The 27,456-nt window shown below is 41.0% G+C and overlaps 1 protein-coding gene across 2 annotated transcripts; it reads left to right on the forward strand.

Moving 5' to 3' along the window:
• Window positions 1-353: 353 nt before the first annotated feature.
• On the forward strand, window positions 354-25,703 carry ids (iduronate 2-sulfatase). 2 transcript variants are annotated; one of them, XM_069893489.1, is made up of 10 exons: window positions 354-624; window positions 6,450-6,586; window positions 7,939-8,116; window positions 9,748-9,836; window positions 18,873-19,073; window positions 21,096-21,266; window positions 21,742-21,868; window positions 22,820-22,993; window positions 23,502-23,553; window positions 25,233-25,320. In XM_069893489.1, exons 1-9 carry the CDS (start codon window positions 528-530, stop codon window positions 23,537-23,539), a joined length of 1,212 nt encoding a protein of 403 aa, XP_069749590.1. In that variant the 5' UTR covers window positions 354-527; the 3' UTR covers window positions 23,540-23,553; window positions 25,233-25,320. The 2 variants fall into 2 exon arrangements, with proteins under 2 accessions (XP_069749590.1, XP_069749589.1); XM_069893488.1 differs by lacking the exon at window positions 23,502-23,553 and having other exon boundaries at window positions 25,233-25,703.
• Window positions 25,704-27,456: the final 1,753 nt, after the last annotated feature.

Consider the following 27,456-nt stretch of genomic DNA (forward strand, 5'->3'; position numbering starts at 1 on the left):
GTGGTCAAGTGTGAAAAGCCAACCCCCCACTCCTATCCCGGGACAATTTAGTGTGAAAGGGGTGAGTGAAACTCGAAAGTCTGCAGGCACAGTAGTTGAAGTAAAAACACAATGCTGGATAAATTCACAGGTCAAAGAGTGTATCTCATATAGCAAAGATATGGATGCAGTGGACAGGAATAAAACAATGAGGGGCTCCAGCCTGAAACGTTGGTTATGTATCTTTAGCTTTGGACACTGTTTGACCTGCTGAGTTTCTCCAGCATTTGTGAAGGAGCAGATTGTTGCTCCTCCTCGGGTTCCCTGTGTAATGCGCTGAACCAGCTTGATGCCGAATCTCACAGAAAGGGACGTGCTCGCCGCTCGGCTCCTCATCCCCCCCCCCTCTCGAATCTAGGGCTGAGCGAGTCGGGGAAGAGCGCAGCCGAAGGCGGAACCTGCTGAGTAGATGGTCACAGGAGACGCGCACGAAGCTCCGGGGGGATTGCGGACGCCGAGCGAAGGGTGTTATTGCCACACTCTGGGCGATGACGGGCGAGCGGGCAGCGGCGTTGGCGTTGCTAGCGTGTTGTTGCATTGGGGAGCCCAGTGCCAGTCAAGCCCGGGACTCCGTGCAGAGGACACGTAAGGCCTTTCGCTTCGTGCTGGGACCGGGGGGGGGAATCCAAGCAACAGTCGGGCGAGGGGGGTGGCGGTGAGCAGCGTGCAGGGAAAGTTTGGCGTTATTCCTGTTAAAACAAGCTATGGCTAAAACTTGCGTAAGTCTGCAGACAGCGCGATTAAAGTAAAAACACAAGGTTGGAGACACTCAGTGGGTGTATATCGCAAAGATAAAAGACACAGCACCAACGTTTCAGGCTTGGTCAAGGTGTGCAGGGACAAGGCGCCACCTGTCAGGTGAAAATCAGTGGCCCTTGACCTGAAACATTCTCTCTCTCTCTCTCTCTCTACTCCACTCCCTTTCTACAGATGCTGCCTGTTTCCAGCATTATTGAATGCCACAGAACAAGCCCTTCAGCCCTTGATGCTGTGCTGGCCCATATATAACTACCCCAAAAATGTAACTCTTCCTAATGCTTAACCCTCTATTCTTCTTCCTTCCATGCGCATGTCTCTTAAAAGCACCTATTGTTCCAGCCTCCGCCACCACTCCTGGCACCCTACCTCTCTATGGGGTGGGGTGGGGGATGCTTACCCCTGATGTCTTCCCTAAACTTTCCTCTTTAATTCTATTTTCGAGTTGCACCTCAGTTTAGGCAGTTATCAAAACTTAATCTTTCCTATGTTTAAAAAAAAATAACTGCAGTACACAAAATTACTGGAGAAACTCATCTGGTCACACAACTAACATTCAAGCCATTAAATATTTAAAAAAAAAGCTAATTAAAATAATATTTATCGAGAAACATTGTTATTCCCAAAACCTTATTCAGCCATTTGCTGCCTTTCATTTCCATTGAAACAAGTTGAAAAAATCTCCCTATACTTGCTTGAGTATAAAAGCAAGGAAGTGATGTTGCAACTGTATAAAAGTTTGGTCAGGCTGCACTTGAAATGCTGGGTGCATATCTGGTTGCCCCACTTAGAAAGGGTACAGCAGAGGTTTACCAGGGATGTTGCCTGGTTTGGAGTTATGGGCAGGGGCCTGACAAACTTGGGGCATTTTCTTTGGCCCATCAGAGACTGAGGGGAGACCTAATAGATGCTTACAAAATCACGAAAAGCATTGATGAGGTGGACAGTCGAAACCTTTCCTCAGGGTAAAAGCATCACAAGTTAGAGGACAAATGCTTAAGGTGGGATGGGGGGGAGGGATAAATATTTTCCACAGAGTGGTGGGTGCCTGGAATGGGCTGTCGCGAGTGGTGTGGGAGCAGCATCACTAGTAGTGTTTAAAAGGCTATTGGATTGGAATGTGAAGGGGATGGAGGACAATCAGCAGACTTCTAGTTTGATTTGGACATCATGTTCAGCACAGGCATGTGGGCCGAAAGGCCTGTTCTTGGTGCTGTACTGTTCTATGTGGTTGGTCAATCTGATTTTTTTTAACCAACAAGAAGCAAACTGGGAGGAAATCAGTGTGTGGTGATGAAGAGCTTCACACAAAATGCTGACAATTCCTTCCTCCCCACGGATGTTGGTTGATGCATTGAATGAATCCTGCAGTTCGTTTGCTCTGTCCGTGCTGGTGATTGGTGAGTTGGGAGGGGTGTGATCAGTGTTGAGAGACGCTTACAAGTGGGATGAAAAGGATGTTAGACTAGTATGGGGGAGTTAAATCAATTGTGGCAGAGTTGGGATGGATTGGGAAAGACTGTTAGGTGTGGAGATGGAGGGTAGAAAGTAAAGAAATTAAAAGGGTTCTCACAAATTGGTTTCCCAACACCAGGCCCAGTCCTTCTTTGGGTGAGCCCCTTGAAATTGCAGCCCCATAGAGAACCGTCACTGTTAGTCTGGTTGGGCCAGAGGTACTTGGGAGCAATGTGATCTTAATTTATCTTCCAGTTTTCCAAGTGAGCATCACACTTGAATTAAGTGGAAGACTTGTAAATCAGAAGTAGAAAGTGACTGATTTACTACAGGAAGTGTGATTTCACTCAGAAATGTGTGGTAAAAAGTGCTGCAAGGCAAAATTTCCAGCTTCACTTCTCATGACTGCTAGGGGGAATTAATTGATGCTGATAATTTTATAAACATAACTGGGATTAACTGTCGGTTCCTTCACCAAGCTAAGTTTCAGTTCTATATGTGACAGCTGGAATAGCTGAGCAAACCTCAGAATCACATGAGGTTATCCCTGGATGGGTGGGAAGTGAGAGGAGGCACTAGGAACCCAATTTAAACCGCCTGCACCTTCTCAACTCTTCCAGCTGGATGATTTCACACTCGTTCATGCAAGGCTCTCTTAACTCTTTTCGCTTTCCTATATTGTGGCTGGCACTGAGAATGTTTACAGCCCAGAAGTGACTCAGTCGTTTTGAGAAAAGATCTTCCTATAACGTCATTACATCACAAGGGGACTTTTGTGTCAAAAAACGGGTCTACGTTTCTGTGAGTGTAAACAGGGAGGCGGGAATTAATTGAGTGATAAGAGTTTATTAACATTGTACATAAACATAAGTACAATGTTCTTCAGATGCACCAAAACCTTTCCAGGTGGGTAGGTTGATGCCGTTACTGTGACCCAGGGAGGTTCGCACACTGTCATAGATTTCTCCATCAGAGATGGAACTAGGGTGGCTGTGGGTGGAACTGGTGCAAGGATTCTACTTGTTGGAAGTCCTGGGAAAATCTCAGCGATGCAGTCTTGTGCACCAATAGTCAAATCCAAAGCAGCTGCGAGTTGAGACATATCTGGGAAATTGGGTTGTAAAGTGTGTTGGGGGGGGGTACATATTGAAAAAGCTGTTCAGAAATATAGAAATCTTCCAGCTTTAGAATTTCTGTTTTAGATTAAATCCACTATAGTTCCTTCAGCTTTGTGAGTTGGATGCAGACTGATGCAGCAGATTATTGGTCCTTACTGCTTGAACACTTGCTGTGAGTGGAAGGCCTCCAACTACTGCGCCGTCACACTTCCCCTTCCTCTGGCGTTTCAGACATATGTGCTTATAGCGTGTGGAGATGAAACCATCATTTTGGTGACTTCCCCCTAGTGATGTGGGTGGGTGAGGGTGAGACAATAACTCATTTTAAGGGGAGCATGACCCACAAATGCTCCCTTCATGACGCGGAGCCTGTGAGTCGAGTGAGAAGCTTCAGCGTTGTCCACCTTTGCTGTTGGTGGCATAATCTCAGAAACTCGCAGAAGGCAAAGTTTTCCAGTGGGAATTGTTTAAGAAGAGAAGTGGGAAGCATCTGAAGCAAGGAGGAGTTTGTTGATCACCTTAACATTTTCCTGAGCAACTGTATTTCAGGAGGAGTTTGAGAAGACACTGCAAACATCTACAGGTTTACCTGAGAGAACAGCCTGACCGGTTTATTTATATATAAAAAAACATTTTCCTAATGCATGCCTTTGTTTTTGCTATTATCTATTTTTGTGATTTTCTTTCATATTTTAAGTTTACTAGTATATTGGCCACAAAGGAAGTTGTTGTGGTCAGTCCAAGCATGCCTGGGCATGCACTCAGTGTAGGTGTTGTGCAAATGTTGTCTTAGGTTAGGGCATGCTTAGTCAGGATAGATGCAGACGGGCTATAAAAGCAGCTCACATATACAAATACTATGGATTACGTTGATTATAGATTGAATGCATGTTATGCACCTGTTCTTCAGACAATAGCATAGTTCAGGGGTGGGCAAACTTGCTTGCTGTATGTACGACCCACATTTGATAAACTTCAGATGCATGAGAGCCACAAGATTTGAAAAAAAATTACATAGATGTTTTTACTCTTACATGAATATTTTGTAACAAAAGCTTTATATAAATAGGAAGAAATATATGCCAGTAATAATTTTATTCATATCTTTTTCTTTGGCTTGGCTTCGCGGACGAAGATTTATGGAGGGGGTAAAAAGTCCACGTCAGCTGCAGGCTCGTTTGTGGCTGACAAGTCCGATGCGGGACAGGCATATATGTAGTTTTTAAATGGCTAATTTGTATTAATTTCAATCAACAAAAAGTACACATATACATACCAAATATTTTCAAAATCCTGACTGATTTTCTGTGGAAATCTCCGCCCAAGGAAGCAATTGAGGCTGCCTCATTAAGTATACTTAAGATACAGTAAGATAGATCTTTGCATTAAGAGAAATTGGGTTATGAGCCAGAGGTGGAGCTGGGTCCATGGTCAGATCAGCTGTTATCTCACTGATTGTGGGAGCAGGCTCAACAGGCCAAATGGACAACTTCTGCTCCTGTTTATGATGTTTTCTGTTCGGGAATGCTGCTGCCATTGGTCTCTGCAGATACCTGCGCCATTGCAAGGTCCACAGCTGAGTGCACAATGCAGGAAACGACCCGATGCAAAGCTGCCTCCTGCGGCAGACCAAGGCCAGGGGGCCCTCAGCTCTGCTGGTCCCCGTCTCACCTTCCACTCCCCTCTTCCCAGTTGCTGGCAGGATTGGAGAGTGGAGTCTGGGGTGAGGAGCGATCTAATCTCTGTGCTTTCTGGAGCTGACTCTCCATCTGATGAGCCCAGGGCTTGCCTATGGTCACTGACCAGGACCCTCACTGCTGTTGCTAGCTCTGACCTGGCTTGGTGCCTGCCTGTGGTCCTCACTGGGCATCCTCCAGCCTCACCCCATCTCTGTCATCTTGATTCCCCCATGCCGGAGTGCCTGGACAGACAGCCCACCTCTGGAGCAGACCATGCTTCATTGGAGCTTTACTGACCTAACTCCGGCTTCTTGACATCTGAAGCCATTCCCTGCAGAGGACCCTCAGATTTGCCTGGCCTTCCTACCACTGGTGCTCTGCTGTGGTGTGGCCTGGCCCAACTGAGGAGAACCCAATTCCAGTGTGCACTGCTCGCTCTGCTCCTCTATGTCCCGTACCTCCAGTTCCCTCTCCTTGTCACGCAGCCTGGGTTGTGACTGCCCTGGGACCCCCCTGGCCTGGCTGCAGGGATTTGCAGAGTCCTGGGGTGGCTTCGGAAGTTATGGTATCTCCTCTTGACAAAATATTTCCACAAACTACAAATTACACGTCAAAAAACTCATATAGCTCTGAGATGGTTTTTGGCCACCCCTGGAATAGTGAGTGTACTTGAAATAGCATTTTTTGTCTTCAGAAAGATTCAATACAGCAGAAATGTCTGGTCATTGTATATGCTTAAGCATTTATTAAGAAAACCTATGAGCTCTACTTCGGTTGTAAAATTGGTGACTAGGACAAACCCTGGTCTTCTCACATTTGTTGGGCAAAATGTACAGTCAACCTGAGTGCTTGGCTCAGTGGTACATTATGTGATTCAACATGCTAAATTCAATAAAAGTTGAACTTCCCACGTGATACAGCTAATCCGAAATTATCTTTGTGTTCAGCTTGAAGTTGTCTATCATAATCCCCAATTTTATTTCAGGAGGCAAACTTTTTGGGGGAAAAATATTGTTTTTCAGTGTTATGAGTATGGTAAGGTCCAGCAGATGATACAATAGAGAGGTGATGATGACTGTGATGGACAGTTCCAGCAGCCCTGTCGTGACATCAGCACTGTAAAAAATCACTGCAGATCATTCCACATTGGTAGCTAGTGACACTTCCAGCTGAGGAATATAAGGCAGAGCTTCTCTTTCCAGAATCAACCTCCCTGTCATTGATGGAAGCACATTATCAGGTGTAGCAGGATCAAAGTCTGAAAGCCTCAAGTCGTAGGTGGACAATCTCATATCAGTGTTAGTATGCTACCTGATCCTCTTGTAGTCGGTTGAATGTCTTTAAATCAAACTAAAAAGGTTTGTAAAATTTGTAATGTTTATAACTTCATTTTTGTCTTCAGGCCACATGAACGTGCTCTTCATTATTGCTGATGACCTACGTACCAGTTTGGGGTGCTATGGAGATCCAGTAGTCAAATCTCCGAACATTGACCAGCTTGCCTCAAAGAGTGTTGTCTTCAAAAATGCATTTGCTCAAGTAAGTTGAATATCTATAAAATGAAATTCTATATTCATAACTTTGCTTCCCTCCCCCATCTTCCTAATGGTTTCTCCTTCTACCTCTCTCTCTCTCTCATTCTACCACTCCTGTCCTATACTCTATCACTTCTGGGCCCCATTCCTTTATATATGTTGTTAAAGAGTTCTGTGTTGTGTATTGGCCTATGTTTAAAAAGTGACAGTTTGCCTTCGAGAGCCAAGGTGAAGCTGGACTGCTGAGAGAGTGGGAGACGGACTGAGCATGTGCAGAAAATGAAAAAAATTCTGGAGTTGACGATAAACCATCACTGGGTGGTGCTGTGGAGTGGAAGAAGGCCCAGAGCATGAGTCATGGTCTGGAAGACAGTTTAGAATGTTGGACATTTTAAAAGGCATGAACAATCCGAAGGCAGCCAGAAAGATCTGGACCAAGCCAGTGGTTCCTCTCTCTGCAGGCAACACAAGACAACTTCGATATTTGTTCTCTCTCTCTCTCTCTCTCTCTCTCTCTCTGCTTCAGTTGAGATCGAAGTTTCGTGAGTCTCGTGTGTTTTTATCTAAATTTTTCTGTGGCCTGGTTGGAAGTGTAGCTTAGACTTTGATTAAGTGTGTTATATTTAGGCTGGGGTATTTATTAGTTTTACACTGTTATCAAAATTTGTAAAGTGGGCATTGTTATAAAAGGGGGGGGGGATTTTGTATTAAAGTTTGAAGGTGAATTTTTTTGTTAATAAAGTAATTGTTCATCTTTCCCCCTGTGTGATATGCCTTCTTTGTGGTTGCTGGTTTGATCTTGTAACAATGTTCAGATTTATTGTGAGATAACTTAATGTTATGGTTAGTGCTACGCTATTACAGCATCAGCGAAACTGGTGCTCTCTGTAAGGAGTTTATATGTTCTCCCTATGACCTGTATGGGTTTCCTCTGGGTGATCCGATTTACTCCTGCCCTTCAAAACGTATGGGGTTAATAGCTTAATTGAGTGCAATTAGTCAGCATGGGTTTCAATGGCTGGAATGGGCTTCTACCGTGCTGTATCGTTTAAAAATAAGAGAGAAATAATTGTTAACGTTTTGGATCTGAATCCAGAAATGTTAACCATTCCTTCTCTCCCACTGATGCTGCTTGATTCACTGAGTTCCTCACCAGAGTGGTTTTGCTCCTGAGTTAAGAGCGTGTTGCGTGTATTAAATAAAACATTCAGTAGTCTGGCAGAGTGTTGTATTAGCAGATTTTCCAAAGTTTCAAGGGTATCGGATAACTGGAGTTCTGTAGTTTGGAGGAAACTTGAATCATGTTGAAATGAACTCTGGCTAGTGAGTGATCAATGTTCCTCTTATTGCACTCAGCAAGCTCTCTGTGGGCCCAGCAGGACGTCCTTTCTAACCAGCCGAAGACCTGACACCACTCGTCTATATGATCACAATTCATATTGGAGGTCACACGCAGGGAACTACACCACACTGCCTCAGTATTTGAAGATGAATAACTTCTTAACCCTATCAGTGGGGAAAGTCTTTCATCCAGGTAAGATCCTGCTGAGGAACAGGAGGAGGCCAAGCGATCTGGCAGTTCTGTCCCGAGGTTGTGCGGGAAAGCAACCCATTTTTACAGTTCAGCCCCTGTGTCTGCCACACCCCCCCCCTCCTCTACATCTGGCCTGCAGTGACCCCTTTTGGTGACTGGCGTCAGCCCCACCCCCCTCCACATCTGGCCCGCAGAGCACCCGATCCACATTTGGCCTGCAGTATCCCTATCAGCAGTAGGTATCATCCCGCTCCTTCTCCACTTTCTGGTTTGACATCCAGAACTGAACCCCATGTGGACAAAGCATTTGACATTTAGGAGGAGGGGTAAATTGATTTAATTCTGAATTCCTGCTTCCTGCCAAAGGAGCAATCCTACGACATCAAGGAGAGGTAATGCTACTATCCTCTCTTGGGGCGGTGAATCATTACCAGATGGGGAGGAGCTGTTATAATATATAAATAGATAAGAACATCTGGCAAAGAATGAACATGGAACCAACCACTTTTTTTGCTGAGGCTTGTTCTACAAGCGAGTCTCGTCTGATTCCACTTACTTCGTCTCAGCATTTCAGAACCTCAGGGCACAAAAGGGACTGAAGGCATTCAGTCCTGATGAAGATTTCTAGCTCATTGCTGCTGCTCGACCTGCTGCATTTCTCCTCGAGCAGAATGTGTGATGTTTCTGAATCTCTTTCCTTTGCAAGTGGGTACTTGATGTTTGTTTCTTGAAGATGTATTCTTTTTATTGAAATAGGGTTTGCGAGCACTGGGTTGGAAGGCTAATTGGCGGCACAGGTTTCATGGGCAAGAAGGGCCTTTTTTACTTTTAAAAATATTTTTACAATGGAAAGTTGAACAATACCATTATGAAATGTGCCTCAAGAGCAAGAAGATAAAAAAAGTTACAAAAATGATCATAAGTAAAAGTTCCAAAGCACAATTGTGATAATAAAATAGAACATAAAGGGAATAAATTTCAAAACCCCTTCCCCTAAACCAGGTTGAAGGTTAATGTTCATAAGTCAAAGTGGCACAATCCTAGAGTGGGACAACACTGCCAGAATTCCACATTAGCACTAAATCTTAAAGTTATGGTAGTAGTCCACAAACGGGTCCCTTATCATTTGGAATTTAATTTTTGAATCATTGATTGCACATCTAATTTTTTTCCAAATTTAAGCAAGACACAAGTCCCTTAGCCATTGTGCATCTATAGATGGGGTATTTCTACTTAAAGAAGGGCCTCGTGTATCGTTAAAATTGAATTAAAAATAAAGACCACGTGAAGACCATGTGGAATGAGCAGGACATTTAGCTGGAGCCAGGATGCTTTACACTCTATATTGAATGCATTGAATGAGGTTCAAGGTCATGCTAATGGCAAGAACAGGAGTTCACCTGGAGTCCACTTTCTCTGCTGTAAATTCTATATCAATCTTTGGTCAACGTTCTGATTTCAGGCATCAGAATAATAATTAATTGCAGGATGATGCTCTGTCAAAACTTGCCCAGAGATCTGGCATAGAAGAGACCATCATCAGAATCTTTTATCAATCTTTGTACTTCGTAGATAAACTGGAATTTGTGATCTGTCACACTGAGGCTTAAACGATGCTTCTCTCCTTTCAGGGATTGTGTCCAATCATACAGATGACTATCCATACAGCTGGTCAATCCCTCCATTCCATCCTTCAACACAGAAATATAAAAATGCCAAGGTAAATCTAACATTATATTTTAAAAATATTTGTTCTATGGATGTTCTTGATGGTACTTCAACATTAAAAGCATTGCTCTAAGGATGTAATCATTGATAAGTAAGGGGGAGAAGAGGTGAAAGGTGTTAGGAATGTGATGCGAGCTAGATCTGGTTGAATGATGGAACGACCTTGAAGGATTAAGTTGTCAGTCCGTGTGTACGGTGATATATTTCCAAGTGCCGCTTGGAGAGTAATTTTCAAGGGGTGGTATCTCTATGCTTTTGCTGCCCTTATCCTTCCAGTTGGTAGAGGTGATGGCTTTGGCACGTGCTGTCTGTGGAGTCTTGGTGAGTTGCTGCAGATGGTACTCGCAGCTGCTGCTGGGCGTGAGTGGTGGAGTGAGTGGATGGGGTGTCTTTCACGCTGTGTCTTTGATCGTGTGGAGGTTCTTGAGTGAAGCTGCACTCATCCAGATAGGCTTCAAGTTTGAGCCAGAGTTGGTGACTACTTTCCACAGGATTCTTAACCTCTGACCCACTCTTGTCACTACATTGTGTTTATGGCTTCTCCAATGGTAGCCCCCTGGGGTATTGGCACAGGGAGATTCGCTGATGGTAACAGCATTCGGGTCAGTGGATGAAAGCTGGATTTTCTCTTCTTCGATATCGTCATTGCCTGCCACGTGTGTGGCACCAACGTTGCTGATCCCTAAGAGCCCGGGGCTGGGTAGTAGATTTAGATTTGATCTGCTTCATCATCTGAGGAATCACAAGTGTTGCTGAATATTGTACAGTTATCAGCAAACATTCCCACTTGACGCTTGAAGGAAGGTCATTGATGAGCAGTGGAAGATGGTTTATCAAGAGATAATTTTGCTTAAAACTGGAGAGAACAATTAATATATTACATCAACACTAAGTAAAATAAAGTTTAAAAAACCCTTCACTTTATATTGAAGGTTTGGACCTCGATGGGTGTCATTGCTTTAGCAATTATAAAGCCCAATAGACAGGTACAAAATGTAAGGCAGCCCCATTGATATAGCAGTTTGTGCAGTGCTGCTATTACAGCACCAGCGATCCAGGTTCCAATCTATGCTGTGTAAGGAATTTCTACATTCTCCCCGTGTCTACATGGGTTTCCTCGGTGCTCTGGTTTCCTGCCACCCTCTAAAGCATATGGGAGTTGTAATTTAAAAATAGTCCTCAACAGAACATATTAATATTTGAGAAAGGATTGATGGACCAATGTCTCATCATCTGCAACTTTTGTACTTTCCTGCTATCATCTGTATGGAAATGCAGCCTGGAATCAGCCTGTTCTATCAAATCAATCAATCCTCAATTCTGAGAGAAATAAGTTAGTTTTTGATTATCAATATGCATTTTTTAAAAACCTTTGCAAAACTATAGCGGTCTGTGCCCAAGATGGCAGCGCTCATGCTTGGCAGCGGGCCATGAGGTTTGTGGGCTCTGAGGGATCAGCAGACCAGCGCAGGGCCTGAGAGCAAGAGAAGGAGAAGCCTGGGAGATGACCCTACCAGGGAAGGTGATCACAGCAATGGGCCAACAAAGAGCTCAGTGACTGAAAGACCCACGCAGGCCGTGGGCTGCTAGAGACTGGCTCGTGGTAGTTGATTGCGAGATGAGGGGGTTTCTGAGGGCAAGAAGGGCTCCCAAATGAGCTTGGATGTTTTTTTTAAATAATTTTTTTATTTTTCATGCTGTGAACCATATCAACCAAAATATATACAAAAGTTTCTCATTAAATATACACAGTGGCATTTTCTCCCTTTTTTTTCCCCCCACCTTCCCTCCCCCCTTCCCAACCACCTCCAAAATCAATAAATATTGAACATATACAATACTATAAAATCATTAAACAATGTCATCACACAATGAAAAATAAACAAGAAAAATGTAATCTACTTTTACACACTGGATCAAGTCGTTTTGTCTTCTTATCATTTTAGGGGGTGGAGGTCTGAGGCAAGCCCTCTGTGCTATGTTCCATGTATAGTTCCCAAATTTGTTCAAATAATGTCATTTTATTTTTTAAATTATATGTTATTTTTTCCAGTGGAATACATTTATTCATTTCCATGTACCATTGCTGTATTCTCATGCTCTCTTCCATTTTCCAAGTTGACATTATCCATTTTTTTGCTACTGCTAAGACTATCGTAATAAATATTTTTTGGGCTTTATCCAATTTGAGGCCCAATTCCTTACTTCTTGTATTTCTTAGAAGAAAGATCTCTAGATTTTTTGGTATGTTATTTTTTGTGATTTTATTTAATATCTAATTTAGATCTTCATAAAACATTTTCACTTTCTCACATGCCCAAATTGCATGTATTGTTGTTCCCATTTCCTTCTTACAGCGAAAACACCTATCTGATAATGTTGGATCCCATTTTTTAAACTTTTGGGGTGTGATATATAACCTGTGTAACCAATTATACTGTATCATGCGTAACCTTGTGTTTATTATATTCTTCATAGTTCCAGAACATAACTTTTCCCATGTTTCATTTTTTATCTTTATGTTTAAATTCTTTTCCCACTTTTGTTTGGGTTTATAGCTTCATCATTTTCCTTGCAGCTTAATGTACATTTTCATTATAAATCTTTTAATTATCATTGTGTCTGTAATCACATATTCAAAGCTGATTCCTTCTGGTAATCTCAGTCTGTTTCCCAATTTATCCTTTAAATAAGCTTTCAGTTGATGATATGCAAACATTGTACTATGAGTTATTCCATATTTGTACTTCAACTCTTCAAATGTTAATAAATTATTTCCCAAAAAACAATTTTCTATTCTTTTGATTCCTTTTCTCTCCCATTCTCTAAAGGAAAGGTTGTCTATTGTAAAAGGGATTAGCGGATTTTGCGTCAATAGTAATTTTGGTATTTAGTAATTCATTTTTTTTCCTTTCTAAGTGGATCTTCTTCCATATATTGAGTAAATGATGCAATACTGGTGAGCTTTTATATTATACCAGCTTTTCATCCCACTAATAAAGTATATGTTCCAGTACCTTCTCCCCTATTTTATCTAGTTCTGTCTTAGTCCAGTCTGGTATTTGCCTTGTCTGGTAAAAATCTGCTAAAAACCTTAATTGTGCGGCTCTATAATTTTAAAGTTTGGTAGCTGCAAACCACCTTGGTTGTACCTCTCTGTTAATTTATCTAATGCTACCCTCTGTTTCCCTCCTTTCCACGAGAATGTCCTTATTCTCTTTAGTTCATTAAATAATTTCTCTGTTAAGGGAATTGGTAACGATTGAAATAAGTATTGTATCCTTGGGAAGACATTCATTTTAATGCAATTTACCCTCCCTATCAATGTTAGCGGTAATTCTTTCCAATGTTCTAAGTCTTCCTGCAATTTCTTTATTAGTGGCTGATAATTTAATTTGTACAAGTGGCTTAAGTTATTATCTAACCTGATCCCTAGGTATCGAATTGCTTGTGCTTGCCATTTAAATGGTGATTCTTTTTTAAATTCTGTATAGTCTGCGTTACTTATTGGCATCATTTCACTTTTAATTGCATTGATCTTGTACCCTGATATTTCTCCATATTCCTTCAATTTCTTATGTAATTCTTTTACTGATACCTCTGGTTCTGTTAGGAATACTATGATGTCATCTGCAAATAAGCTGATTTTATACTCCTTCTCCTTTATTTTTATCCCTTTTATTTTATTTTCTGTTCTTATCAATTCTGCCAAAGGTTCTATTGCTAAGGTGAACAATGAGGGGTATAGTGGACATCCCTGTCTAGTTGACCTACTTAATTTAAATTGGTTTGATACATATCCATTTACTGTTACTTTTGCCAATGGTCCATTATATAATGCTTTAATCTAATTAATATATTTTTCTTGTAGATTGAACCTCTGTAATACTTTGAATAAATAATTCAATTCTACTCTATAAAAGGCTTTTTCTGCATCTAAAGCAACATCCACTGTTGGCTTCTTATTTCCTTGAACTGCATGAATTAGATTAATAAGTTTACAGACAATATCTGCTGTTTGTCTTTTTTTAATAAATCCAGTTTGATCTTGTTTTACTATTTTTGGTACACAATCGGCCAATCTGTTTGCTAATAATTTTGCTATTATCTTATAATCTGAATTAAGTAGAGATATTGGTCTATAAGATGCTGGTGTTAGTGGATCCTTCCCTGTCTTTGGTTTTACTGTAATTATTACTGTCTTACATGAATCTGGCAAATTTTGTGTTTCTTCTATTTGGTTCATTACTTCCAGGAGAGGAGGAATTGATACCTCTTTAAATGTTTTATAAAATTCTATTGGGAATCCATCCTCTCCAGGCGTTTTATTGTTCGGCAACTTTTTTAATATATCCTGTACTTCCTCTATTTCAAATGTTCCTCTTCTTGCAATTTCAGCAGTTCAATTTTAGCTAAAAACTCTTCTACTTTATCATCTTTCCCCTCGTTCTCAGTTTGGTATAATTGTTCATAAAATTCCTGAAAGTTCTCCTAAATCTCTATTGGGTTATATGTAATTTGTTTGTCCTTTTTCCTTGATGCCAATACCGTTCTTTTAGCTTGTTCTGTTTTAAGTTGCCAGGCTAATATTTTATGTGTTTTTTCTCCTAGTTCGTAATACTTTTGCTTTATTTTCATTATGTTTGCCTCCACCTTATATGTTTGTGATGTTTCGTATTTTATTTTTTTGTCTGCCAATTCTCTCCTTTTTGTTATGTCATCCCTTTTTACTAGTTCCTTTTCTGCACTTACTATCTCCCTTTCCAACTGGTTTATTTCCCGATTGTAGTCCTTTTTACTCTTGGTTACATAACTTATGATCTGCCCTCTAAAAGGCTTTTATTGCATCCTATAATATAAATTTGTCTTTCACTGATTCCGTATTTATTTCAAAATATGTTTTAATTTGGCGTTCAATGAACTCTCTAAATTCCTGCCTTTTAAGTAACATGGAGTTTAACCTCCATCTATATGTTTTTGGTGGGATGTCCTCCAGTTCTATTGCTAATAACAGGGGTGAATGATCAGATAGTAATCTAGCTTTATATTCAGGTTTCCTAACTCTCCCTTGAATATGGGCCAACAACAAAAATATGAATACGTTTTATGCCTACTTGAATAATATGAGTATTCCTTCTCTCTTGGGTGCTGCCTCCTCCATATATCCATAAGTTTAATTTCCTGCATTGATTTAACCATAAATTTGGCCACTTTATTCTTTTTGCTAGTCTTTTGTCCAGTTTTATCCAACATTGAATCCAAATTGAGGTTAAAATCCCCTCCTATCTATATATTTCCTTGTGTATCTACAATCTTCAAAAAAAATATCTTGTATAAACTTTTGATCCTCCTCATTAGGTGCATATATATTGAGTAAATTCCAAAATTATGAATATATCTGACACTTTATCATTACATACTTCCATGCTGGATCTATTATTTCCTCCGCTATTTTGATTGTTACATTTTTATTAATTAATATTGCTACACCTCTAGCTTTTGAATTATAGAATGCTGCCGCTATGTGCCCTACCCAGTCTCTCTTTAATTTGTTATGTTCAACTTCAGTTAGATGCGTTTCATGCACAAATTCTATATCTATTTTTTTTATTTTTTGTGTACATTTAATAGCCTCTTCCTTTTAATTTGGTTATGTATTCCATGAATATTTATAGTCATATAGTTCAACATGGCCATCTCATATCCTGTTTACACCTCATTTCCGCTTCCTCACCACCACCATCCCCCTTTTCCCCATTTTCATCTCTCAGTTTTCCCTTTTTAAACTCAATGTATGACAGCACATTTAAAATTCCCACATCCAATATTCCCTTAACCCCAAATATCATCCCCCCCTCTCTGAGTTTGGATTGCGAACCTGCTCGCAAGCATCAACTGATTTTGCAGTCACAGTTATTCTCTTCCCCCCCCCCCCACAACCCCTCCAGAAAACACTTTTTTACACATATAACATTTTTTCCCCCTTACTTCCTTTCTTCCCTTCTCTTTCTCTTCTTTAGTTCTTTACATATACATTGTTTTTACATCTTTATATTTATTTTATTGCCATTCGTCATTCTTGTTACAACTCTTCATCTCTCCTTCTGTCCTGCAAGTGTTCTGCAAATTCTTGTGCTTCCTCCGGATCCGTGAACAGTCTGTTTTGCTCCCCAGGGATAAATATTTTAAGCACAGCTGGATGTCTTAACATAAACTTATAACCTTTTTTCCATAGGATCGATTTTGCTGTATTAAACTTCTTCCTCTTTAAGAGTTCAAAACTTATGTCTGGGTAAAAAAATATTTTTGTCCCTTGTATTCCAATGGTTTATTGTCGTCTCTAATTTTATTCCTTGACCACTCCAGTATATTTTCTCTTGTCGTATATCTCAAAAAATTTTACTAAAATGGATCTTTTGGCTTTTGATGTGTCTGTGGTTTCGGAGCTAGTGCTCAGTATGCCCTTTCTATTTCCATTCCTTCCTGCATTTCTGTCGTTCCCAGGACCTTCAGGATCCATTCTTTTATAAATTCCTTCATATCTGTGCCTTCTTCATCTTCTGTTGTTTCGCCTATCATAATTTTCCAACATATCAATTTTCTGAGCTAACAACTCTTGTGTCTCTTTAATTTTTTAAACACTTTCTTCCAATTTTCCTCTCAAGTCCTTCACTTCCATTTCTACAGCCATTTCTCCTCCTTCCACATTTTCTACTCTTTTCCCTATTTCTGTCATGACCAGCTCTAATCTTTGCACTTTATCTTCTGTTCTTTTCATTTTTCTTTTAATTGCATTAAATTCTAATGACAACCATTCTTTTAATGCTCTCATTTGTTCTTGAAAAAAAGCTTTATCTATATTCTGTACATCTGTTTTACCTTCTGTCCTGGGTAAACTTGTACCTCTCACTTTGTTCGTTTTAGATTGGTCACAGTGTTTGAGCTACCGAAAGAAAACAGACACACGCTGAGAGCACTTCAGTTTATACAAATCTTTATTAAAAAATCTTAAGCTGATTTCAAACTACAATATGCAAGCCCTTCCCAATTATACTTATCAACGCCTGGACTGGTCCAAACAGCCAAAGGCAACGACCACACACTTGTAGTAGGTTGTTGGGGCGCTGGTAGCAGCTTCTCCATCTCCCCCGACCGGGATGTTGGTTGGACTCTAGAAGTTCTTATTCTTTCTGAGAGACATTTCCACTCCTCAGAGAGTCTGAAACTTCAGCAGCGGGACCATGGCTTATATTACCCAAAAATTGCTTACTCAATCACCTATTCCCTGCGTAAAAAAAAAAAAAGATAACCGAGCACGCCTAGGCTTTTTGAGCTGGCCGGGGAAACTAAAATGAGAGGACACCGTTTCAAGATTCGGGGGAGTAGATTTCGGACAGAGATGAGGAAAAATAGTTTTTCCCAGAGAGTAGTGAATGCTTGGAATTCTCTAACCAGGGAAGTGGTTCATTAAACATATTTAAAATTCGGTTCGATAAATTTTTACATGATAGAGGAATTAGAGGATGTAGGGAGAAGGCAGGTGGGTGGAGTTAGGTCATAAATTAGATCAGCCATGATCTTATTGAACGGCGGAGCAGGCTCGATGGGCCATTTTTTGCCTACTCCTGTTCCTACTTCCTATGATCTTATGTTCTATCAAATACCACAACTTTCTAGCTTATCACTTTGAATACAATGATTTGCTTAGCTTCAAGGTCTTGCTTGACAGTCTGCGACCAACAATCCCATCAATCTCAAACAGCAACCGGCTAACAAGTAGGAAGATTAAATGTTCTTGGTACCAGATGTCTTTTTGTCAGATAACTGCATCTCAGGGCCCCATGGTGGAATTTAGCTTATGATTCTTACATTATTCTCAAAGTAGGTTACTGATACTCAGCCTTGCATAAGCAAAAGCATGGTCTAAATCTTCCATTACACCTTCTATTTCTCTGTGAAGATCTTGGTCTTCTTCTTCCTTTTATTCTGTGTCTGTACCAGTGTTTGTGTCTTCTTCTTCTCCTCTTCTTTGCATCTGCCTGCTCCTCGGCTAAGCCCCCCTCCCGTCGATGTTTTCCTTCTCCTTAGATTGCACAATTGCGCACTTTTGTTTGGCTCAGAGAGCCATTTTTGCAGTCCAGCAGTTGGGGGGTTGCAAATCCAAAGGGCCGTCACCAACCTCGGAGATCGGGCACTCTTCACCATGGCACCTTGTTTCTTTGTGCAGATTAGGCCTTCTTTCTTTTCCAGCGTCTTTTCTTCTTTTTTTTTCCCCCGTTTTTACTTTTTCCTTCTTGGGTGCCATTTTCTTTATTTTCTCTACAACTTTATTTTTTATTTCTTATATTTTGTATTTATTGAACTTTGTCTTTTTTTAACTTTTTTTCTTCTTTTCTGGAGAGGGCCGGTATTACCCTACTGGCCACTACTCCATCACGTGACTCCTTCATGGGCTCAGATGTTGAAGGCTTCCTGACCTTATAGGAGATTCTCTTATTAGTGAGGCTGCTGGGCTAGTGGTACCACTTTGTGTGTCTTTACAGCAAGCAGCAGTTTACAAATCTTGCTGAATTTCAACCTTGGTTAGTTACGATCAGAAGAACATCAGAAGTGGCACGGCATACCCTGCCACAACTATGGAGTATTGAATTCTCAGCAATCATCTGGGATATTTAACTCTTGGGGGAGGGGAGGAAGGTGTAATTTGGAAGAGATTAGCTTTGGTGATTGTCATTCTCTTTCCATTATTTCTTATCTTTGTTCAAATGTGGCTATCATTGAGTGTTGCTAAAAGTGTAAAGAGAAGTGAATCAGTGACCTGGTTTAATTTTCTATGACCACAGATGTGTTCCTCCTAATCCTAAAGCTCCCTTGTCAGTGAACTGTCTTTGTAACTAACAATCTTATCATTTGTTTCAACATGGAAGGCCTTTTGAAGTTGTGCACTGACTGTGATTCAATGCATGCAGTTCCGACCTGCCCAAGGTTATAAGGAGAAATTGATTAACTGGGATTTATCTCCAACTAGGTGTGCAGAGGACCAGGCAGTAAACGATATGCAAACTTGGTTTGTCCGGTGGATGTGAAGGAAATGCCTGAGCACACACTGCCTGATATACAGAGCACAGACGAGGCGATTCATTTACTGAAAAGTGTGAAAAACACAGGAAGCCCATTCTTCTTAGCTGTTGGTTATCATAAACCGCACATTCCACTCAAATATCCCAAGGTAACAATTCGCCGGAGTGCTGCTGTTCTTCCACATGACTGCTTAGTGTTATTTTCAATCATGTTTGTCTTTCCTGGAGTGAAATACAGCAATAGCCATTTCTGGGTCGTTTCCTCTTGCGTAGATTGTTTGACTGACACCCTTCTGCCTGTGATGGAGTTTCAAGGTCAGGGTACCAGCACAGCATTCCTTTTGGAGTATTTCGGTCTATTCGGAGAATTTCAGAGAAATGTTAGCAAGATAATGTTCAGGCCCATGATTTTGGATGTTGACTGGACAAGGCACTGTTGAAGTGGATGCCTGCTGGTTGTACGTAAACCACCCCTCTCCCCAATACCCTGGCACTGAACCCCCAACCTGCCAGTCTTATTTGTATTTTATCCGATGCACAACATCCTTGACCTGACCCCAACCCCACCCAATGCCTTCACATCCCTGTCTCATAATCCCTTGTCTAGTGCTCTGGATATGGCCCCTTCTGAAAGATGAGCTGGTAGATTAATCAGCCACTTGAAATTCCTACGTGGTCTAGTTGGGTCAAAGAATCAAAGGTAAGTTAATGGGCCTGTGGTTGAGAATAAGTTTCAGGGATACAGGGAAGTAGGCAGGCAGTTGGGTAGCTCTTCTAGAAACTAGTTCAGTAGCCTCCCCATACAGCATGGAAACAGACTCAACTTGTCCATGCAGATCAGGTTATTTACCCAAGCCAATCTCGTTGGCCTGCTTTTGGCCATTGAACATTTTTTTTTTCCTTCTAAACTTTTCCTATCCATTTAACCATCCAAATGTCTTTCAAAGAACATTACCGAAGATGTACCTATGAGGGTTTTCTCAATACTACTTGCCAAGTCTTCTCGTGCCCCCTTCTGGTTCCCAGAAGTCCTTTCTTAAGTTCTTTCCTGGCTACCGTATAATTATTATGAGCACTAAACCTTGTGTATGTTTCCTTCTTCCTCCTGCAAGCTGTCCTACCTCTCTCTACCACTTGTCCTGGTGTGTGGAAAAAGGTTGCCCCTCAGGTGCCCTTTAAACCTTTCTCCTCTTACAGTAAACCTGTGCCCTCTCATTTTAGATTTCCCTAATCTAGTACAAAGAGTATGCTTGTTCAGCTAATCTGTACCCCTTGATTTTATAAACCTCAATCGGATCACACCTCTGCCTCCTAGGCTCCAGAGAAAATAGTCCTAACCTATCCCTCCTCTCCTTATAATTGAAGCCTTGCACTCTGGTAAGCTCTTACACAGCAAAGTAGTGTGAGTCAAAGGTCTTTTTTTTTAATTTAAAGACGACAGTAGTGCAGTTAGATCTCCAGCTGGACTTGACAACTAGTTGAGTATTTCTTAGATATGAAGATGCCTCCTTCTATTCTATACTCTCAATACCAGACTTGAGTAAAAAAAAAGGGTTGAAGCCCATAACCCTCTTTTTCTTGCACCCATGTACCTATCAAAGAATCTTTTAAATGCACCTATTGTACCAGCCTTCACCACCATCCCCAGCAATGCATTCCAGGCACCCACCTATCTCTTTGTAAAAGGAAAAAAAAGATACATCTCCGATGTCTCCCTTGAACTTGCCTCCATTCACCTTAAACAGACATCCTCTGATAATGACCATTGTCACCTTGGGGCAAAGGTGCAGCCCTTATATTACCTCTATTAACTCACCTCCCACCCTTCGTCACTCCAAAGGAAAGCCCCTGATCTGTCAACCTTGCTTCATAAGATATTCCCCAATCCAGGCAATGTTCTGGTAAAACTTTTTTTTTGCTGCAGATTTTAGCATCTGCAATCTCATGTGCCTACAATGTATTTGAAGTTTGGTTTGAGTACAGGACTTTGCAGTATAGTCACTGTGTGATGTGGAACCACCTCAAGTTATAACCTATTCTTTATAAACCGTGTGAACTGGAACTGAGTTTTGGGGATGTGCACCGATCAGAGGCCCTATGTTATATTGCACTGAGGATCTTTTCCTCCATATGGAAGCATAAACCTAAATTTTAAATTTTACTCCATTTAGGAATTTCTAAAATTGTATCCACGTAAAGAGATCCACCTTGCACCTGACCCCAAAGTGCCATTGAAACTACCACCCGTGGCATATAATCCATGGACCGACGTGAGATCAAGGGATGATGTCCATGCCCTCAACATCAGCTTCCCATATGGACCCATCCCTAAGGACTTTCAGGTATACATGTCATGTTCTTTCAAAGGAAGCTGAGCCCCCCCCCCTTTTTCATGCACAAAGGCAAATTGATTGATAAGCCTTGAGTGTTTATTTGGCTTGAGTGAAAAATCCCAAGCTACTGCCAAGTCCCTCCAGGACCCATGAGCTACCTTTGAAGTGATGTTCTCTTTGTGTGGCCCACCACTTCTTTTGACAAATCCAGACAAGGAACTCTGAGCATTGATTGTTGATGCTCATCCACTCTTGAATATTGCTTGAGTCGTCAGAAAAAATTCTCTGAATGTTAAATGAACAATTTGTTGAATCATCCCCACATTGTCTCCTCCTATTCCTATAACACCCCTTAGGAAGAGAGTAATAGCTCTCTTACCCACTAGCTTTCATCACCCTTGGGTGAACATTTCAGTTTGTCCCAGTGACCCCACACCAGAGGGTGGCTTATGAGGCTGTCATTTGTGCCCCTTGTATCACTCAGGTGCTGATCCGCCAAAGTTACTTTGCCGCTGTCTCCTACATGGACACTCAAGTGGGTCGCCTGTTGGATGCTCTAGAAGAACACGAGCTGATCAATAATACAATTATTGTGTTTACGTCTGACCATGGTGAGGAACTTGATGGGAGGGGTGGTGGGGGTTGGTCTGCTGGACTCTTGTTAGCTCTTTGTTTATTTGGTGACACTCGTATAGGGAAATAGTTTATTAAATTAATGAGGAAAACCAATTGATTCAAAAAATATACATGAGGCACTCCATCACCCTGACCACTGGAGAATTTGCTATTGAGAAGGACCAGGGACAAGCACCCTCTACTACACAGCAATAACTCTGTAGTGGAGAGCACAAAGTTATTTGGAGTTCACTTAACTAGTAACCTAGCATGGACACTCAACATCTCCACACTTGTCAGGAAGGCGTAACAGCAAATGCATTTCCTGAGAAGACTGAAATTTTGTCAGTCTTCTACAGGATCTCTATCGAGAGCATCCTGGCTGGCTGCACCACAATGTGGTATGGAGGTTACAGAAATGTTCATCATAGATCAATCCACAGGACTATAAGAGTGGCAGAGAGGATCATTGGAGTTTCCCTCCCTCCCCACCCGCCACCCTTTCCAAGAAATGTAATCTACCCGGATTGCTGTCTGAAGAGGGCGTGCAAATTATTCTACCCCACACACAGCATCTTTCAGCTGTAACCATCGGGAAAGATACAGGTGTATCAGAGCCAGCATCATGGGGCTGAAGAACAGCTTTTTGCCATGGGCAGTGGGAATACTGAACGACCAAAAGAACTGCTTGCACTAACCATCCGAGACTCTCATATTCATGGAACAACATTTCTTTATTTATTTGTATATATGAAGAGTTGACCTGCATGTGTAATGTTTGTCTGAATGTGTGCTATGTCTGCTTGTGTGTCTGTGTGTTTTGTTCCAAGGACCGGAGAACACTTTTATCAAGTTGTACTTGGGCAAGCAGATGACAAAAGACTTGATCTTGATGTACCTGTGGGAGAGCTAGTCACTATTTTAACGCGTCTTCAAATTCTCTGTAGGTTGGTCACTGGGAGAACATGGAGAGTGGGCCAAGTACAGCAACTTTGATGTGGCAACCCGTGTCCCTTTGATGTTTTACGTGCCAGGATTGACTGCGACCCTACCTCTTCCGAAGCAACGGGTTTTTCCTTTTATTAATCCTTTCACTTATAAAGTGGGGAGTCTGCCCAGAGGTAGGTTGCATAATTAGATCTCTTGGAAGATTTTTCGAGTTTGGAGGTGGAACTTTTCCTATGTTGTGAAGAGATTTTTTTTCTGTTTCAGATGTTCAATATTCAAACTCTTTTGCTCAGAACTTCCCTGAGTAAATCTGGTTAACATATTTAAGATCTGAAAAGAGTGTGTAATGAAGCAAAAATGCATCATCCAGGAAGTGATGCCATAATCTCTGAACCAGTTCTCATTTTTCTGGAATCTTTGTTGCCTGATAGTTTGAGACACCTGATTTTTCAAGTAACTTATTCTGACAGTTTCCCCTCCCCTTATCCTGTGTAACCAATTATACTGTAAATGTTATGCGATTGCCATCACTAGAGTGTGATGAGCTCGAAACATTTACATTCTTCCATAGAGAAATGGTGGGTTGGAAGATGATTGGGCATTAAATCTCTCTGCATTATTATGACAAGCTGCTGTGTGATTATCTGCCACAGTTGTTAATCTTCCATATTTCACTTTCAGCTGTAGATTTATGTACTCCAAAGGAAGCAAGGTGGTGAAGGAATTCCATATGGTATTTCTCAGACGTCTTTCATGAGCAGTGTCTTGCTTTTATAGTAAAACCCCTGGTCTCTGGCCCCTTTGGGGATTGGTAGATATTGGATAAATGAATTTTCCTGTTGCTTAAGGTAGCGTGGATTGGCAAACTAATGGTGAGGTGACCCAATTGTAAACTTCCGTATTTTTATTTATTTATTTTCTGCAAATTTTTTTTGTCAGTTGCTTGAGGCTTCTGGTTACATGAATTCCAGAAAGTAGGGGTTTTACTGTATTTGCAAAGATTGCATAATTGTATTCATTTCTTTATTGTTGTTTGCTCATAGGACATGCACTCAGTCATTTCTGATGGTTCTACCATGAAATGATGGAAGAATTCAGCCAGTCTCGAAGTATCCAAACTGGATGCTGCGAGACCAGCTGAGTTCCACCAGAATTTACTGTGTTTTTACTATAATCACAGTGTCTGCAAACTTCCATGTTTTAGTACCATTCTTTATGTCCTTCCTTGCCTAATTAGTAATTTTAAAATGCATCACTTCACAATTTTTGGGATTAAATTCCATCAACCCATCTTGCTAGCTCATTAGTGTATCATTCTGTAAAAGAAGACTGCCCTTCTTGCTCTCTATACACCGTCAGTCTTCATTGTTCTCTGCAAACTTACTTGCCCATTGGCTCCTTAAACATCAGGGACTCCGGCACTGATCTCAATGGCTGTTAATAATCTTTCAATCACAAGACAATCCTTGACCATTTATTTCCCTTTGCTTCCTTTCCCCAATCCAATTTCAGATTTAATTTGACATTTGCCTTGAATTCCATGGATTCAATGTTTGGACCAATATCCCATGGGAGACTTTGTTAAAGGCCTTATTGTGTGGTGAATGTCACCTACAGGGACTTCAATGTTCAGTGACACAATTTTAATAACCTCTTTGAAAATTAAATTAGACAAGATTTATCTTTTCACAAAACCACACTGACCACTCCCTCTGAATTTTAAGTAATTGTAATTGATGTTAGACTGGAATTAATATTCCCCTTGAATATAGGTACCAAATTCTCTGGCCTCTGGTCATTTTACACCTCTTTTGTGTCCAGTAGATTTTTGGAAACTTCTCTCAGAATTCCCAGATTCAGTCTTTTGTCTCCCATAACAACCTAGTCCTGGGGATTAATCTTGACGAAGGGCTCGTACCCGAAACATTGGTTAGTTGTCACTTCACATGGAATGCTGTGTGACCTGCTGAGGTTGTCCAGCATCTTGTGTATAGAACTCCAATCACAGTGCCTGCAAATGCTCTTGTTTAACTCCTGGAAATGTATCCACCTTTTAAGCCATATAGAACATTAATACATCTTTTTTTTTAATCTCTGGTAATGTTTTTCTAGAACTTCACCAGCCTTTCCTGAATTTTCCAAATACAGTGTCTTCCTCCATTGTGGAACTTTTATTTACAGTAAAAACCCCTGGTATCTGGCTCCTATAGGGATTGGTAGATTCCGGATAAGTGAATTTTCTGGTTGCTTGAGATTGCGCCTGGTGTGATTGAGAAACTGACTATGGGGCACCAATTTTAAACCTTCAAATTTTTTACCTATTTATTTCCTGCAATTTTTTTTGCTGGTTGTTTGAATTCCGGATAATGGTGATTTTACTATATTTTGTTCTTTCTTTAAATTTTGTTGCAGTGTCAATGGTGAATTCAAATATAGAACTGGTTGATCTTTTTCCAACACTCTGTCAACTTCTGGGGTTGCCTGTGCCACCAATATGTCCGGCACTTTCGTTTCAAGTGGATCTCTGCACTGAGGGGAAAGGAATGGCTGGTTATTTAAAGTCTGGCCCTAAGATGACCAGTGATGAATCATTCGCCTGCACTCAGTATCCCCGACCAGCAGACACACCACAGCCAAACTCTGACCTCCCTTTGTTGAAGGACATCCGAATCATGGGATACTCCATCCGCTCCAATGATTACAGGTACACCCAATGGGTTAGCTACAATGCATCCACTTTCAGTGCCAACTTCAGTGATATTCACGCAGGAGAGCTTTATCTTTATAAAACTGACCCAGGACAAGATAACAACTTGTACAACAATATTGCATTTGCTGGGATGGTCCAGAAACTCTCAGCCTTAATTAAAACCTGAACATTCACATTTGCATCCGTTGTTTTATTTTAACCACCCTTGTATACTGAATTAATGGATATACAGAACATGGATCAATATCCAGTCCTGATGAAGGGTTCTGGCCTGAAACATTGACCATTCTTTTTCTCCCACTGCGTTCCTCCAGCAGATTGTTTGTTGCTCCAGATTCCAGCTTCTACAATTACTGCTGGGTCCATAGAAGAATATCCATTGTTTACCTGCTGCACTTAAACAGGGCATAGGTGAATTTAATTCTGCCTTTTATTAATAATTCTATGCCTTTGGGGTTGCAGCGATCTTTTTCACTTACAATACAGTAGAAGCTGATTCTGGCAATTGAGATCCATGGTGCCCAATTACACACAATTAATCTACAACCCTGTACGGTTTTTTTTGAAGGGTGGGAGGAAACTGGTGCACCCATGAAAATCCCAGGCAGGTCACGGGGAGAAGGTACAAGTTCCTTACAGACAGTACTGGATAATTTCCGTGTCTGCATGGGTTTTCCCCGAGTGCTCAGGTTTCTTCCCATCCTCCAAAATATTGGTTAATTTGGATGAAAATAGGTGTCATGGGGTTAAATGACCAGATTTGGCTTCTGTAGTGTTGCAAAAGAAAAGTAAAAATAAAGTGACAAAAGTTGGATGCAGGGAATTGGACCTGTAATCCTGTGACTGAGAGAGACATTGTCTTGGAGCGAAGACTGAGACTTAGAATTCATCGAGGTTAGTATTGCGAGGTGGGAAAATGTGACAGGAGAGTCGACTATCTGGCCTATTGAACCTGCTCCGCCATTCAAAAGATATTAGCTCACCTGACCATGGACTCAGCTCCACTTGCCCACCATTTTCCCCATAACTCTAAATTCCAAACTGTGCAAAAGTTTACTGAACTGTGTCTTAAATAGATTTAAATCGAAGCCTCGACTGCTTCCTTGAGAATCACCTATTTCTCCAAATATTTTTCTTGTTTTATTCATTCGTGGGATGTGGATGTCACTGATGAGCCAGTGTTTATTGACTGGACGCAACAGTCTGGCCACCTCATAGGGCAGTTTAAAGTATAATCACATTTGTGGATCAGCAGACCAAATGGATAAGGATTTCCGATTCACTCCCTGATGGACATTGATGAACCAGATGGATTTTTATGTCATTATGGTAGGTTTGTGCTTTTTCGTAAATTCTAACTATATTTCATTACTTGAATTTACATTTTAAAATCTTAATACATCATGGTAGAAGACCTTTCTGGCACATCCTGCCCAATTACACCCAGTTAACCTACCAGCCCTAAACATTTTTGGAGCGTAGGAGGAAACCCACACAGACACAGGGAGAACTTACAAATTCCTTACAGACAGGACCATATTGGAACCCGCATCGTTGGTGCTGTAATATTATTGTGTGCTAACCATTTACCTATGAGTCATTGTGAGATTCAAATTCATCCTCAGTCGAACAACCTAATTGTGACCAACATCCAAATGTCCTTATCTGGTTAACAACTGATTTATTAACATGTTCTTTTGAATGTCCTGCTAATTGTTGTATGTCTAGTGCTGCTTTCTCCCTGATCCATATTAAAATGGTGTACGTATCTCACCAAGTATTTCATGGCCTATAAAGACCTTTGGGTTATTGTGAATCAAGAATGCCATGGCCTCAATGCAACTCTTCCATTCCTCTTCCTCCGATTTCCTCTTGCTCTCTTGGACACCAGTGGAAATCTTGAAAATGATGTTTGCTTTATGATGT

Source organism: Narcine bancroftii, chromosome 8 (assembly GCF_036971445.1).
Source record: "Narcine bancroftii isolate sNarBan1 chromosome 8, sNarBan1.hap1, whole genome shotgun sequence".
Classification (NCBI taxonomy): domain Eukaryota; kingdom Metazoa; phylum Chordata; class Chondrichthyes; order Torpediniformes; family Narcinidae; genus Narcine; species Narcine bancroftii.

Excerpts from the sequence above, each read along its gene's own strand:
- ids (XM_069893488.1), top strand. The coding sequence starts at position 528 with ATGACGGGCGAGCGGGCAGCGGCGTTGGCGTTGCTAGCGTGTTGTTGC. Across the intron at positions 19,074-21,095 it reads TTCCACTCAAATATCCCAAG|GAATTTCTAAAATTGTATCC; the intron begins GTAACAATTCGC and ends TACTCCATTTAG. Across the intron at positions 22,994-25,232 it reads AGTGGGGAGTCTGCCCAGAG|TGTCAATGGTGAATTCAAAT; the intron begins GTAGGTTGCATA and ends ATTTTGTTGCAG.